Source organism: Xenopus laevis, chromosome 9_10S, assembly GCF_017654675.1.
Source record: "Xenopus laevis strain J_2021 chromosome 9_10S, Xenopus_laevis_v10.1, whole genome shotgun sequence".
In the NCBI taxonomy this organism is placed as follows: domain Eukaryota; kingdom Metazoa; phylum Chordata; class Amphibia; order Anura; family Pipidae; genus Xenopus; species Xenopus laevis.
In genome coordinates, this window is record NC_054388.1 from 15591305 (window position 1) to 15605796 (window position 14492).

At 41.2% G+C, this 14492-nt stretch overlaps 1 protein-coding gene across 1 annotated transcript; it reads left to right on the top strand.

Annotated features, from left to right (window-relative positions):
• LOC121398893 (targeting protein for Xklp2-B-like) lies at nt 1–13594 on the top strand. The gene is made up of 8 exons (XM_041578451.1): nt 1–23; nt 462–584; nt 1168–1301; nt 3080–3234; nt 7755–7997; nt 8996–9077; nt 12098–12207; nt 13575–13594. The coding sequence occupies exons 2-5, from the start codon at nt 559–561 to the stop codon at nt 7884–7886; spliced, it is 447 nt and encodes a 148-aa protein (XP_041434385.1). The 5' UTR covers nt 1–23; nt 462–558; the 3' UTR covers nt 7887–7997; nt 8996–9077; nt 12098–12207; nt 13575–13594.
• Nucleotides 13595–14492: the final 898 nt, after the last annotated feature.

The following is a 14492-nucleotide window of genomic DNA, read 5'->3' on the forward strand; positions in this document are numbered from 1 at the left end:
TCACCATGCAAAAAACGAAAAGGGTACGTATGCCTATAGGCTAATGAAACTGCATCATCCCCAGTGACCACATTTTCAATTCTTTAGGAATGATTTGTTTCCATTCTTTGCAGGAGCCCAGTAACCCTGGCTGCTTACTTGCAGGAAACTGGGAAATTTCTTGTGCAGCGGAGTTTTAAATTAAATCCATGTCCATCATGGTACTTTGCTGTTAACTTGCAATTGATTACCTCACATAGTCATCAATGTACTTCGCTCATATTACATACGCAGACAAATTATACTCTCATCGTGGTCTCTGGTCCCCCTGCTTACATCCATCCAGCACTGGCTTAGAATCTACTGTGTTGTGTGTTTCTGCCAGTGCAAGTTTGACTTCTGATTCTTCTGAGAGACGGCACTAAAAAGATGTGACTGTTGGCGTAAGGGGTGCACTGATTTTCTACTACTTTCTTTTGCAGATCCAGTACTAAAGACAGACACGCTACAGTAATCAGGGGCCAACCCACAAGCAGCCATCATGGCACCACCTCTCCAAAACCGAAAGCCCAACTGACCATGCCCTCAACTCCAACTGTACTGAAGTATGTCTGCGCTGTGCCAGCCACTGAGTGTTAATCTCAGCAGTAGATAACTGATAGCAATAGTGTGACACAGCAATAGGGACCTTTTATGATAGGTTGGGACTCTTGACACAACAGGATGTGCCCCTGATTGGCTAATGTTTCTTTTCTTTTATAGCTAATAAACTGTAGGTAACCTAAGGAGGTAAACCTATTTTCCCATGAAGCAAGTTGTAGGGATACTGTAGCACTAGCTCAGCACTGCCCTGCCTTCATGATTTGCACTGTAAACTTACCATAGTGTTGTTCAACCTTAGAGTGGACAAGGGTCCGTGACCTATTTCCATAAGTCAATTAGCAGACTAGTAGTCATCACGACTTTCACTTTCTTCCTTAGTTGGGTGCACGTCCTCCAATGGCCACTTTCCACTGGCAATACTGACAAAGAAGTGAGTCCAGCACCCGCAGTTGATAAAGGACCCGCTTGATAAAAGACCGCATGGTCTGAAACGTTGCTGTAATCCCCTTGCACCAATAAAGGCTGTTTTATTTAAAACTGTTCTTTGTCACTATTTCCATAAGTCATACAGATTTTTTTTTTCAGCAGGAGGAACATTCTGGCGAAGTCTAAAAATTCAGTAGAACAAGAGCTTGAGAAAATGCAAGTGCTTCAGAAGGAAATGCTAGAGAGTCTCAAGAAAAATGAGCATTCCATGAAAGTTGCCATATCTGGAGCAGGTGTGTACATATTAGTGAGAGTAACTATATTTCCCAGATCCAATACAACATGAAAATTTGGCTTAATTCTTTCTAAATAAGTCTGTCTCCTGCCCTTCCAATCCTGGACCTTTGTAAAGAGACGTTAGATACCATATTTGTTATCCTTGGCATTATCTCTTACCAAATTTGACCATACAATTAACTTCATCTGGGACTACTGGCAACTTTCAAAGGTCAACCATGACTTACTTTGCATGGCTCAAAGGCCCTCAGATTTTTCATGGTTCATCAATGCCTGAGTAACTTTGGATGCAATGATTAACCAGCAACTCCTCTGCATTTGGTACCACCTCCATCAAATCATAAACTACTAACTGAAGAGTCTGGCCCAGAGGAAAGGTTGATCACCTCCAACTACTCATGAAGGGGCCAAGGCTGAAGGAAAAATTAACAGACTTAAAGGAACAGTAACACCAAAAACGGAAGTGTCCTAAAGTAATGAATATATAATGAACTGTTGTGTTGCACTAGATTCCGGAATTTCACCTGGAATCATCACAGTCCAAGCTGTCAGATAAACAAGAAGAAATCTACCCATTGTTTTTCTGTTGTCTCCCTGTCTGCTTAACCTGCAATAACCATTTGACTTCAGGTCGGATCCCACACTTTTCTAAATGGAGAGTCCTGAGGATTTGCATAAGAATAGCACCCAATCTGACCGGAAGTCAAATGCTTTATATTACCACAGCTTTAGCAGACCGGGAGACACACCATTGAGAAACACCTGAATGGAACTGCACTGCAAATTCTCATGGCAGGTTTATTTATGTCATTGTGTCATTTGGCTTGTAGCCCCTCTGACCACCAAGGATCATTATAGGCCTCTTCTATCTTTGTTGTCAATAAGGGAGGGCAGGGGTGCATGAGAAAAAAATCCAACGGCACAGAAAGGGAAAAGTGAACTGGATCAGAGTGAGAGGTAGATAACAAAGAGAGAACAGTGAAACAAAATAAAGAAAAGGTGAGGGAATACTGTGGGAGAATAGACACTTCCATTCTTCATTTCAACCTAGAGTATCTCATCTGCTCTTACATAATGGTTTTCAGAGGGGTTTTTCTTTTTTAAGGTTGTTTTTGCATCACTGCACTTTGCACTGAAGGGGGTATTATTTTAAAAGATTTGTATAAAATGTCTCCTTTAACAGACTATCAGGAAAAAGTGTGGCTTTCCTAAGCTAAATTGTGAATCTGAACATCCTCCATGGTTGCATCTTGCAATACTATGTATTCTGGGCCAGTACCCATTTAAGGTGGGCAGGCTCACTGGTTGGTATGATGGTGCTGGTCATGCCTCTGTATAGTTCATACGTTGGAGGAGCAGTATTTTACCATGTGGCTAAAAATTTAGATTTGTAACTTTGGAGTTGACCACAGCATGGCATTGATCTGTCTTGTTATGAGCGTTTCCTATCATAGCCATTGACTGCTTGCCCATGTTCCAGCTGCATCTTTCTCTCTTTTTTAAATGTAGATAGCCTTTCTGGTTCCATGATTCAAGACGGCTTTGAGCTCCTTGCCTACCCACTAGAACTGTCCTTACTGCGCTGGACATGCAATCCTCCTATATTTACTGGTGGATTTAATACAAGGAGAGCCTGTCTTCCATTGTACAGTGGACTGTAGCGGCAACAATATAGTGAGCAGGATGAATCCCAGTGTGTATTTGCTCCTGTTGATACCATGGTATTCTATTCCTGAGGAGGAACTCTGAGCAGTCTGTCTCTCTTTTTTAAAAGTAGATAGCCTTTCTGGTTCCATGATTCAAGAAGGCTTTGAGCTGGCTACAGCAAAAAGGGCCAAGGAGCGCCAGGAGGTTGAGAAGTGCTTGGCAGAGATGAAAGCTCGGGAAGAGGAAGAAAGGGAAGAGATCAATCAGCTGAGGCAAGAGCTGGTAAGTGCATAACTGTGCATGCTACAGAGGCAGGGTAAGACAATACTTTGTTAGGTGTGGGAATGGTTTGCCATCCAATGGCCTTGTTTAAACCAACTCATGTGAATTCTGATTTGTCCATGAACCACTAACCTTGTGCTCATTGGTACCCAACACACCCATAAAGAATGAACTGCACTGACTGCTGCGGGGGGCACATGGTATGAACTGTACACAAATAGTAAACTATTTTTTTTCTCTCCTGTGTTTCACGTGCACAAGGCACAGCCTATCAGGAAGTTCAAAGCTGTGAAAGTTAAAGCCAGTGACGTCCCACTTACTGTCCCCACATCCCCTAACTTCTCGGACAGGTTTAAGTGCTGATGTGCTCCCTGTACTAAGGCAAATCCAGATTTCGGGTGGTGGTTAACTATTCATGCCCTGGACCATACAGTCTATTGTACAAACAAGTGTCCTTTAAATAGTGGCATGAATCCGGGCAAAGATCTGCTCATTGGGGGGGTTATGTGAATACTATATTATATGGCCTGGAGGGGCCTGTTTTTAGGTCTCCCTGTATGTGAATACTTATGTTTTTATTATGCCCTGTAATAAACTGTGGAAATGTAAAGTTTATCAATTGCCTGCTCAACTTTTGTCTTGGGTTCCTTCCACCAGTCAATTGCACATGTAGCCTCTAGTGTGGCTTTCAGTAGTGCTGCACAGTAGTGCCTCTTGTTTCCATTGTATTTATGTAAATGAGAAGAGATAGGGTATTCTGACTTCAAAATGTCATCTTGCAGAGGATGGAAGCTGATTTAGCGCTGGTTTTTCATGCTAACCCCAATACTTGATGCTATGTACACGAATATTGGTATTCAATACTTGGTTAGCTTGGTGTATTCATTGATTTGCAGCTTGTGTGTTTCTATAGTTGCAGAACCCCATAGTGAAGTAGGGGAATGCCTTATATATGACATATCTTCCATACCTCCCTAAGATGCAGATAACCTAATGAATGACCTTGAATTCAGCCCACATGCCTTTCTATTATGTACCAAACTTTGAGAGAATTGCATAGTCCTGCTCTTATACCTGAACAGAAGGTACCAAGGCCCAGTTAAAGGAAAACTATACCCCTCAAACAAGGTATTTTTTATTGCATAAAACCGCTCATGTTAAACCCTTCTTCATGTAAATAAACAATTTTCATAATAATATATTTTTTAGTAGTATGTGCCATTGGGTAATCATAAATAGAAAACGGCCATTTCAAAAATTAAGGGCCCGTCTCCTGGGATCGTATGATTCACGGTGCACATAAACATACCAAACAAGCTATACTTCTTAGGTCACAATTAACAGACAGAGTTCTGTCTTTTGCTTCCACACTTCTTGTTAGAGTTGTAGTATTTCTGGTCAGGTGATCTCTGAGGCAGCACAAAGACCATCACGAAATGGTGGTTCAAGGCAAGAGATGTAAAATGACAAAATTGACTTAAATATATATACCAGTTTGGTAAGATTCTTTAATATGCCACTTAATTTGATATAAACTCTGTTTGCTCAATTATTAATTTTGGGGGCAGTGTTGGCAGCAGCCAGTGCACTGTAGGGTTATTGGGGTCCCCCCCACACAATTCATCTGGGGCATATAAAGCAGAGGAGGTGTCATCCCTGGGAACTTGATGGTTTGGTGCCAACTTTCTGCTTGGAAAGGTCACTACCTGTGAAATAGATCGTCAAGCTCTGGGGCACAATTAGCCCAAGAAGTGAGGTTGCTACCAGCTTGGGGCAAACCTTGTATGCAGATTCAAGAACGAGAGTAGTTCTGTAGTTTCTGCTTAAAAGTACAAGACGTCAATTTTCCGGCCACTGCCCCTCCCAGGTTGGGCAAGTAACTGACTGGGGGATACTAATTGTAATATATTGCGCTGTCACCTTAAGCTAGGGACAGCAGCTGGTCACATGTTCTCTTCTTCCTGTTCCTGTGCTGAGAGTGTGTGAAAAAGACTAAGCAACTCTAAGCAGCCTCTTTTCTACCAGAAGTGGCCTCCCCACATGATACTCTAAGCAGCTTGTCTATAGGCCTTACTATTGTAAGGAAGGTGTCGCTCACTCTTTCTTATTTTATATATATATTTTTAGAACCTGCTCTGGAATATACTAAATTACCGCACTCCCTCACTATCCCAGCTTAGCCACACCCCTACTTTCTCAGCTCAGCCACACTTCTACTCTCTCCTTCACTATCCCAGCTCATTTACACTCCTACTCTCCCTCAATATCCCAGCTCAGCCACATGCCTACTCCTCAAAATGAATCAACCTAATGAATTCCCTGACACCATCTTTGGGAATATTCGGATACCCGACCCTATATTTGCCACTAGCTGGGGCTGTTTAAATAGGAAAAGGCGCTTGCACACAGCTGCTTTGAGAAGCCCCTCTGAATAGGAGCTCTGAATAACCACCCCCAGCTCCTGGTAATGAGTAGTTGTTAATAACTTAGTAAGGACTGTGCCATAAAATTGCCCCTACCTGATTTTGTGATCAAGAGGGAAGAGGCGGCGTTATACTTATAAAGGTGTTTGTCACATTTGTAATTACATCCTGATGAAGGGAGGTTGTACTCCCCAAAACGTTGATGTTGGTGGTGATGTAAATTAATAAAGAGGGGGCACTTTCCCCACTGCAGAAATTTGTGTGTGTGCGGATCCGTGAACAAAAAGTTGCTGTTAGTAACGACTTTGCCATAAAATTGCCCCTATCTTATACAGTATGTTTCTGTCTACTAGGGATGCACCGAATCCACTGTTTTGGATTCGGCTGAATCCCGGAATCCTTTGCGAAAGATTCTGCCGAATATCGAACCGAATCCTAATTTGCATATGCAAATTAGGGGTGGGAAGGGGAAAAATTTTTATTTCCTTGTTTTGTGACAAAAAGTCACGTGATTTCCCTCGCAGCCCCTAATTTGCATATGCAATTTACGATTCTGTTCGGCTGGGCAGAAGGATTTGGCCGAATCCAAATCCTGCTGGAAAAGGCTGAATCCCAAACCGAATCCTGGATTCGGTGCATCCCTACTGTCTACACTAGGCACCTGCTTCAGTACAGATCCTTCAGTAAAACAATAAAGTCCTTTAACCTTTTTGAATAGGATGCCTATAATCCTTTTTAGGAGTCAAGATTCCTAGAAATAATTATCAATGCATACCTCCCAACTGTCCCTTTTTCAGAGGGACAGTCCCTCTTTTGACAGCTCAACCTGAGGTCCCTCATTTGTACTGGAAAGTCCCTCTTTTCTCTGCACTGAACAGCCAGAAAAAGAAACAAAGTTTCTAACTTAATTGGCTTTTGCCAGAGAGGCCAGTACAGCTAACAGGTGCAACTAAGATACTTTGTAACAATTTTGAGATAAGAAAATAAGTCATTTTAACAGTTTAGATAAGGAGAAATATTTTCAAACTTTTATAACCTGCCAAACTTTGTAAAATGAACACATGGGAAAAGGAGTGATGAATTCCAGTCAAACGCATTGGGTTGCTGCAAAACCAGTGCTTTTATTGTGTTAAATAAAAGCACTGGTTTTGCAGCAACCCACTGCGTTTGACTGGAATTCATCACTCCTTTTCCCATGTGTTATTGGCTTCATTGGACGGAAGCATAGTGATCGAACAGTCTAACCGAATCCAATCTATTGGCTTTGTTAAATGAACATGGTAAATACGGGGTGTGGCCACAAAATGGGTGTGGTCAAAAAAAAATTGCCGCGCTACATGACAAAAAATTTATATCCCTCTTTTTACTTCCAAAATGTTGGGAGGTATGTCAATGTCCCTATAGGTACCATGATCTACTGCAAAAAGAAATCTCACTTTATTTTGGGGGGTCATGGTTACCCACCCTAAACCCAGTTTTGGTTCAACACCTACAGATTCAAATGCCCTGCTTTAAATGAAGAGATTTTCTTGAAATGCTACCTGTGCTCTTTGGTTTGGCCTAGAAACCCCCCATGTTGCATATCTGGTGTATAAGGCAAGGCTGATATGTTGGTTTTTATACATGAATTTTGGTTCCTTCTGCTCCTCTCCCCCCCCCCCCCCCGGGATCACATTTCTCTGAGCTCTGAGAGTCCCAGATCTATGGGGGAGGTGCCATAGTGACAGTGCCAATCACAAATTGAATTCACAAGCTCTAAACAACCAAGGTGGAATCCTCTGAACATGGACTATGTCTGGTAAACATGAGAGGGAGGGTAGGGATTATATAAATCACATAGCCAGGGCAGGTGCAACTTGTGATAATCCAATGCATTGTCTCTCCTCAGGGCAACCAGTTAATACTATTCCCTTGATTACTAGACACAGTTCTACTAGATACAGGTAGTTATGCCCCCCTACTGTAGTAGGTCCAGGAAGTCACTAGTTATGTATAGGAGGCTATCCACTCCAAATTGAATACAAATAATGGGTATCTAAAAGTAACTGTGTTTAACATGGCAACAGTTTGGTTCAAATACACTGTGTTTCCTTCCAGCCAGTCCAGTCAAACAGAGGAGGAAGGCTTTACAGGACCAACAGCACTAAAGACCATGAAGCCAAGAAATTGGGGGTACTAACACTGAGGGCTGAACCGTCCCTCTACTTCGACCCCTCTACTGCCTTGTAAGGACACGGTGGAAGAGCAGATCCAGAGAACACAACTAACAGCCTCTCCCAGTCCTAGTGGGGGCAGGAAAACACAGGACACACCAGTGATGGATATAAAATTCACAGAGAGGTAACTTTATCACAGTACGCAAATAGGGTGATAAACTATTAAAGCTTTTTTTTTTCTCCACTGTCCTACTAGTAGCAGAAGCAGTAGAAATACAGGAGGGAAATGTACATTTTGGCAAGTATACATTTCTTCCTGTCCCTGCCCCAGTGAAGTTTACAATTTGAAATCACTGTCACATTTCCATCAGCCCCTGCCCCCGTGGAGTTTACAGTCTAATTCCCTGTCACATTCCCACTAGTCCTTGTCCAGTGGAGCTTACAATCTATAGTCTGCATAACATTCCCATCGGTCCTTATCCCAAAAAGCTTACAATTGAAGGCCCCTATCTCATTCCCATTAGTCTATGCCTAGTGGAGCTTGCAATCCATGGTCCCTATCACATTCCCACTAGTCCCTGCCCAGTGGAGTTTACAATCTATAAGTTCCCTATCACATTCCCACTTATCTCTGCCCATTGGCACTTACAATTTAAGGACCCTATCACATTTCCATAAGCCTCTGCCCCAGTAATGTAGTAATTCTAGGTCCCTATCACATTTGCATCTCTCCCTGCACCAGTGAGCTTACAATCTAAGGTACCTATTCCATTCCCATCAGTCCATGCCTAGTGGAGCTTTCAGTCTAAGGCCCTTATCACATAACCCATCTACCCTGCCCCAATGAGCTTACAATCTATGCCCTCTATTAAATTACCATCAATCCCTGCCCCTGAGAGTTTACAATCTAAGGTCCCTGTCCCAGTGAAGCTTATAATCGAAAATCCCTATCACAATCCTATCAGTTCCTCACCCTGTAAATTTACAATCCAAGGTCCCTATCACATTCCCATCTGTCCCTGTTCCAGTGAATTTACAATCTAAGGTCCTGGAATTATTCTAGGTAGGTAGAATTGGGCCAAGTAGTAATTATATTTCCATGTGATGCCTTACTATTCCACACATATTCTCTCCCATTCTGCCCAAATCCCTGGAAATAATCAGTTTTTGTTTGTGTGCCAGGGGGCTCTTTGGAGAAGTTCATCTCTGCACAAAGTCTACTGGCCTGAACCTTGTGGTGAAAGTTCTCAGCAGTAAAGATCGGGTAAGGATAAGGATGATGAGGAAAAATAGTGGCAAAGTAAAACCAAAAAGAAGTCTATATGAATGAATCTGCATTTTTACCCTAACATATACTGTATGTTTTGAGAAACCATACAATTTATCACTCTTTTAGACCTATGTTCCCTATATCTCACTTTTAGTCTGACTCATATACTGCGACCCATGGTCGTATGCCAGTAAGTAGCTCAGAACCCCCCCATGTAAATGTGATCCTTACTTTCAGCTCTAACACTTCCTCTGTTGTTTTGGAGGAGAAATAATTATTTTTATGGTCAGTAAATGCATCTCTTTTTCCCCCCACATCTGAACAAGCTCACAAGAAGGTCTCTATCCTCGTGTATTAGAATTTCTTCAATGATACCCTAGGGCAGGAGTGCCCATACTTCTACATCCATAAAAGCATTGTTAGCATTCTGTTCCATGAAAAATACATAAATACTGATTTATGGGAAAATGTATATTGCTTTATTTAACAAACAATATTTCTCAGGTAATCTTAAAGGAGATGGATAGCTACGGAGGCATTTTATTGCCAATAGATTAGCTGCAATAGTGCAAGCTAGAATGCTATATATATATATATATATATATATATATATATATATATATATATATATATATATATATATAGAAGCTCTCTGTTTGTTTAGGATAGCAGCTGCAGTATTAGCTTGGTGTGACATCACTTCCTGCCTGAGTCTCTCCCTGCTCACTTATAGCTCTGGGCTCAGATTAGAGCAGAGAAGGGAGGGCGGGGGGGGGGGAGAGAGGAGCAAACTGAGCATGCTCTTGCCCGGGGCAAGGAGGTTTAAGCTGAAGGCAGGAAGTCTGATACAGAAATCCATGTGTACACAATAGAAGGAAAGAAATGCAGTGTTTCTTTTGACAGAGGACTTACCTTTAGGATTTACTGGTATATTTAGGCGGCCCTTTCTTATAAGGCTAAAGGTCCCAGCTAAAGGTCTACTAATAGATCCTGATCTACCTTTTGGGCACCTCTGCCCTAGGGTTAGTGTCCAGGAATAACTGTAGATAAAATACTCAATACCTAGCTAAGCAGGATTGGATCTCTCTATAATGTGGATTAAAAGCGATACAGAAAATGGGATTACAGAATTTGTATCTCATTTCTGTTTAAGGGTGGAGGCAGACGGGGAGATTAGCCAGCGACAAATCTTCTCTACTGGGGGCAACTAATCTCTACGAAATGCCTTCCCGCTGGCAATGTGGATTAAACGCGATGCAGAAGATGGTATTATCTGTACAGCTATGGGACCTGATATCCAGAATGCTTGGGACCTGGGGCTTTCCAGATAAGGGATCTTTCTGTAATTTGGATCTTCATACCTTAAGTCTATTAGAAAATCATGAAAAACCATTAAATAAATCCATTAGGCTGGTTTTGCATCCAATTAGGATTAATTATATATTTTAGTTGAGATCAAGTACAAGGAACTGTTTTATTATTACAGAGAAAAAGGAAATCATTTTTAAAACTTTGAATTATTTGGATAAAATGGAGTCTATGGGAGATGGCCATTCTGTAATATGGAGCTTTCTGGATAACTGGTTTCCAGATAACGGATCTCATACCTGTATCTCATTTCTGTTGAAGGGGTGAGGCAGACAGGGAGATTAGTCACCCAGAGACAAATCTTCTCTACAGTGGATGATTAATCTCCCCGAAATGCCTTCATGCTGGCAAGAATACGAATCACCAGTGGGATAGCATACAAATCGCTTGATATTTCCGAAGTTTCCTTGACAGACAACTTCAGGTGACTTTGTAAATACGAAAGCATTTGGAGAGATTAGTCGCCAGCAGTAGAGAAGATTTGTCGCTGGTTGATTAATCTCCCCGTCTGCCACCACCCTAAAAGATATTTTATTGTTGATTTTGTCTATTAAAATATGATTACCGACAGTGGTGGACTCTCTCTTGATATTGGAATCCAAACCTAACAAGTCAGTTTGTTCCCATAGCCTGATTTCTCGCTTTATCAGCCATCCCTCAAACTCCTTCTCCTTAATCAAAGGTGGAGCGTATCCTTGGAAAAATCTGAGAGAATGGTTATATATGTTTCCTAGCTATTTTGGATGGTGATTGCTAGATTTATATAAATATGCATAAACGGTGTATAGCTATAATTTGTGAAGTTATTACCCTCAGGTTCCATAGACAGTTGCTATTTAGTGGGACTGTGGGGGGTTGTTTGGGATTCTCTGCCAGAGCCTCTTTTGAATCCCAGTTATTCCTGCCCTCAAGGACGAGATCAAGAAAACAGGATCTGTTACAGATGTTAATATGATTCCACTATTATACAAAATGAAGCCTGAAATAAATATATTTAAGTACAGTATATCCCTAGACCCTTTCCATATAATTGGAATATTATCAATGTTGTTCTTATGTAGGACCAGGTTTGCTCAACCCTCATGTGCCAGAACCCTAATCCTGAGGAATGCAGGGACATAAGGACTGAAAGCCTTTACATGCAGGACATGATATATTGGTGGATAGTGGCGTCAACTGTGTGCCACAAATAGTCTGCACCTCATTGTGTAAATGCAAAATGTGTTGAGAATCTTTCAATAAGAATTTTAATCAGTTACATAGTTTTGAAGGTGTAAATGTGCATAGTGAGTAAAATTGGCTGTCCGTCCATCCCTGCTATGATGGGGAAACCAGGAAGGTTAATGGCATTTTTGTGAATGACAATATCCAGGGAAAAGTCATGCATTTCATGGGAATCTGTTCTCCGTAAAAGTACTTATTTCTCCTCCAAAACATCAGGGGAAGTGTAAGAATTGGATAAAAGGATCAGATGTACATGTGGGGTTCAGAGCTACTTATTGGGGTGTGACTGTGGGATGCAGTCTATAAGTCAGACTTATAGAGAAGAAGCCAAAAAGTGAGAACCAGGGAACCTAGGCCTACAAAAATGTAAGGATTATCTGGGTCTTTACAGTATCTTACCATGTCTCTTTATTTGTGTTTAGGAGATGCCTTTAAATGAAATCCAAGTGATGAACCAGTTGGATCACCCTTATATCATGCAGATGTTTGATGAGGTGGAGATGCCCAATGAGATCTTTTTCATTCTAGAATAGTAAGTGGAGATCATTGTTTTCCCACTAGTTATACAATGGTTGTTTATATACTTGTGCTTTCCCTGCCCCTGCTGATGATGTAGGAGAAGTGGCTGCCCAGGTATATAAATCCATATTGTGGCCTGAGAAAGGCACAGGTTGGGTTAGGTCAAAGGATTATAAACATTCAACAGCGCATTGCTAGTCCCTACCCGTTAATGGAGGTGGATGAAATGGTGTATGTGCACCAGTACTGTGAGGGCATCTTCTACATGCATCAGATGTATGTCCTACATACATAGATACATACATAGATGTATGTCCTACAACCTCACGGTTAAAATATATATAACCACGTATTCAAGGAACCAGCACTCCCATATAAAACTTCAATTGTTTATTGTGTTGTACCAATTTAGATCCAGTTAAAGTATGTACAGGAGAAAGGTCCTAACAAGGACCGAAACGTTGGACATTGGTACAACACAATAAACAATTGAAGTTTTATATGGGAGTGCTGGTTCCTTCAATACGTGGTTTTGTATATATATATATATATATATATATAGATGGACTCGCACACCATTTTACAGTGAATAAAACAGTGTTATTTTATTCTTGATTGCATTTCCAACGTTTCGGCCCCTATTAGGGCCTTTATCAAGGATACAGTGCATGTTAACAAGTGACTACTTATATACCATTTAAAATTGGCGCCAAGTATGATGTCATAGACAGTGCTAGACATTCCAGAACAAGCTTACAACATTGTACATATTTAAAGTGCAGTACCTATATTCCACCACAAGATGCCAGTGCTGTGCAAGTGCTTGAAGTGCTCGTAAATGTGTTACAAAAGTGTTCATTCGTCCATGCCCCACCAGGACGACCAATTATTTCATCCAATGGTTCGTTAAATGAGAATATTGCAGAATTTGTCGATTACCTCCTCCAGCCATGTATACAGCAGATGGGGAGCTATCTGAAGGATACAAATCATTTTTTGTAGTCAGAAGTATTGATATACCGGTGACTAATTTTGTTCTAGTAACAATGGATGTGCAAAGTCTTTACACTTGTATCCCACATGAGGGTGGCATTGAAGCGGTTTCCATGATGATTAATGAGAATCAGTGCTATAAGGGGCCCCCTTGTGAATTTTTGCTGTCCCTGTTGCGGTTTATTCTTTATAAAAACGACCTCAAATTCGAGAAGCAATACTTTATACAACGCACGGGGACAGCAATGGGAATTAAAGTGGCTCCAGCTTACGCAAATTCTTTTATGCATGTGTATGAAAATGAATGCATACTAAACCGTCCTTCATTCAAAAAATATGGCGCCTTCCACAGGCGCTATATTGATGATATCTTCTATGTTTGTACAGGTCCCATTACAGATTTGGAACACATGGTGAGCCATTTAAATTATTTAAACAATCCGGTGAAATTCACACTTAATTATAATGCAAATAGCATTGAATTTTTGGATGTGAAAATTTATAAAGGAGCCACTAAATTAGAGACCTGTCTATATGTGAAACCCACAGATAGAAATACCATTCTACATTATCAGAGTTGCCATCCAAAGCATTTATTGAACTCTCTACCTAAGTCACAAATGCTTAGAGTGATACGTATAACCAGTGAGAAAGATAAACGGGAGGAGGATTTAAATATCATGGCCAATACGTTCTTGTTAAGGGGCTATCCTCCTGAACTGGTCCTTGACACAAAAAAATGGGCACTAGATCTTGACCTAGGGGGCAGCACGCAACAACTGACTCCAACACACACCGTACGAACCCCAAGAAAAGGGAACTCGAATGAGAATCAAATTTATTATGTAAGTCAATACGGTGAAGGTTCAGACTTTATACGTAAATGTGTACTCAAACACTGGCCATTAGTAGCAAGTGATGAGAATGTTTGCAAAAAGCTGCCGTACCAACCAAGGTTTAGTTATCAAAGAGGGAAATCTCTAAAAGATATTTTGAGTCCATCTGATCCTACTGATAATTATGCTAGTCCACCCATACAGCATTTTTTGGTCCAGCGTCCAGGGGTCTTTAAGTGCAGTGGCTGCATTATGTGCAGCAGTCTGATTCTGGGCAATCAGTTTTCACATCCTAGGACAGGTAAAACATATGAAATAAAGCAATGACTTGTTCATCTACAATGGTGGTCTATATGATTAAATGCCCGTGCAGACTTATTTACTGTGGTAAAACAGTCAGGATGCTCAAGGAACGCATTGGAATGCACAGGGCCAGTATCAGGGCAGCGTTTGACCCTGATAGAGAAAT

Coding starts and splice junctions, on each gene's coding strand:
- LOC121398893 (XM_041578451.1), top strand. CDS start 559: ATGCCCTCAACTCCAACTGTACTGAA. Junction 1,302..3,079: donor AGTTGCCATATCTGGAGCAG/GTGTGTACATAT, acceptor CTTTTTTAAAAG/TAGATAGCCTTTCTGGTTCC. Junction 3,235..7,754: donor ATCAGCTGAGGCAAGAGCTG/GTAAGTGCATAA, acceptor GTTTCCTTCCAG/CCAGTCCAGTCAAACAGAGG.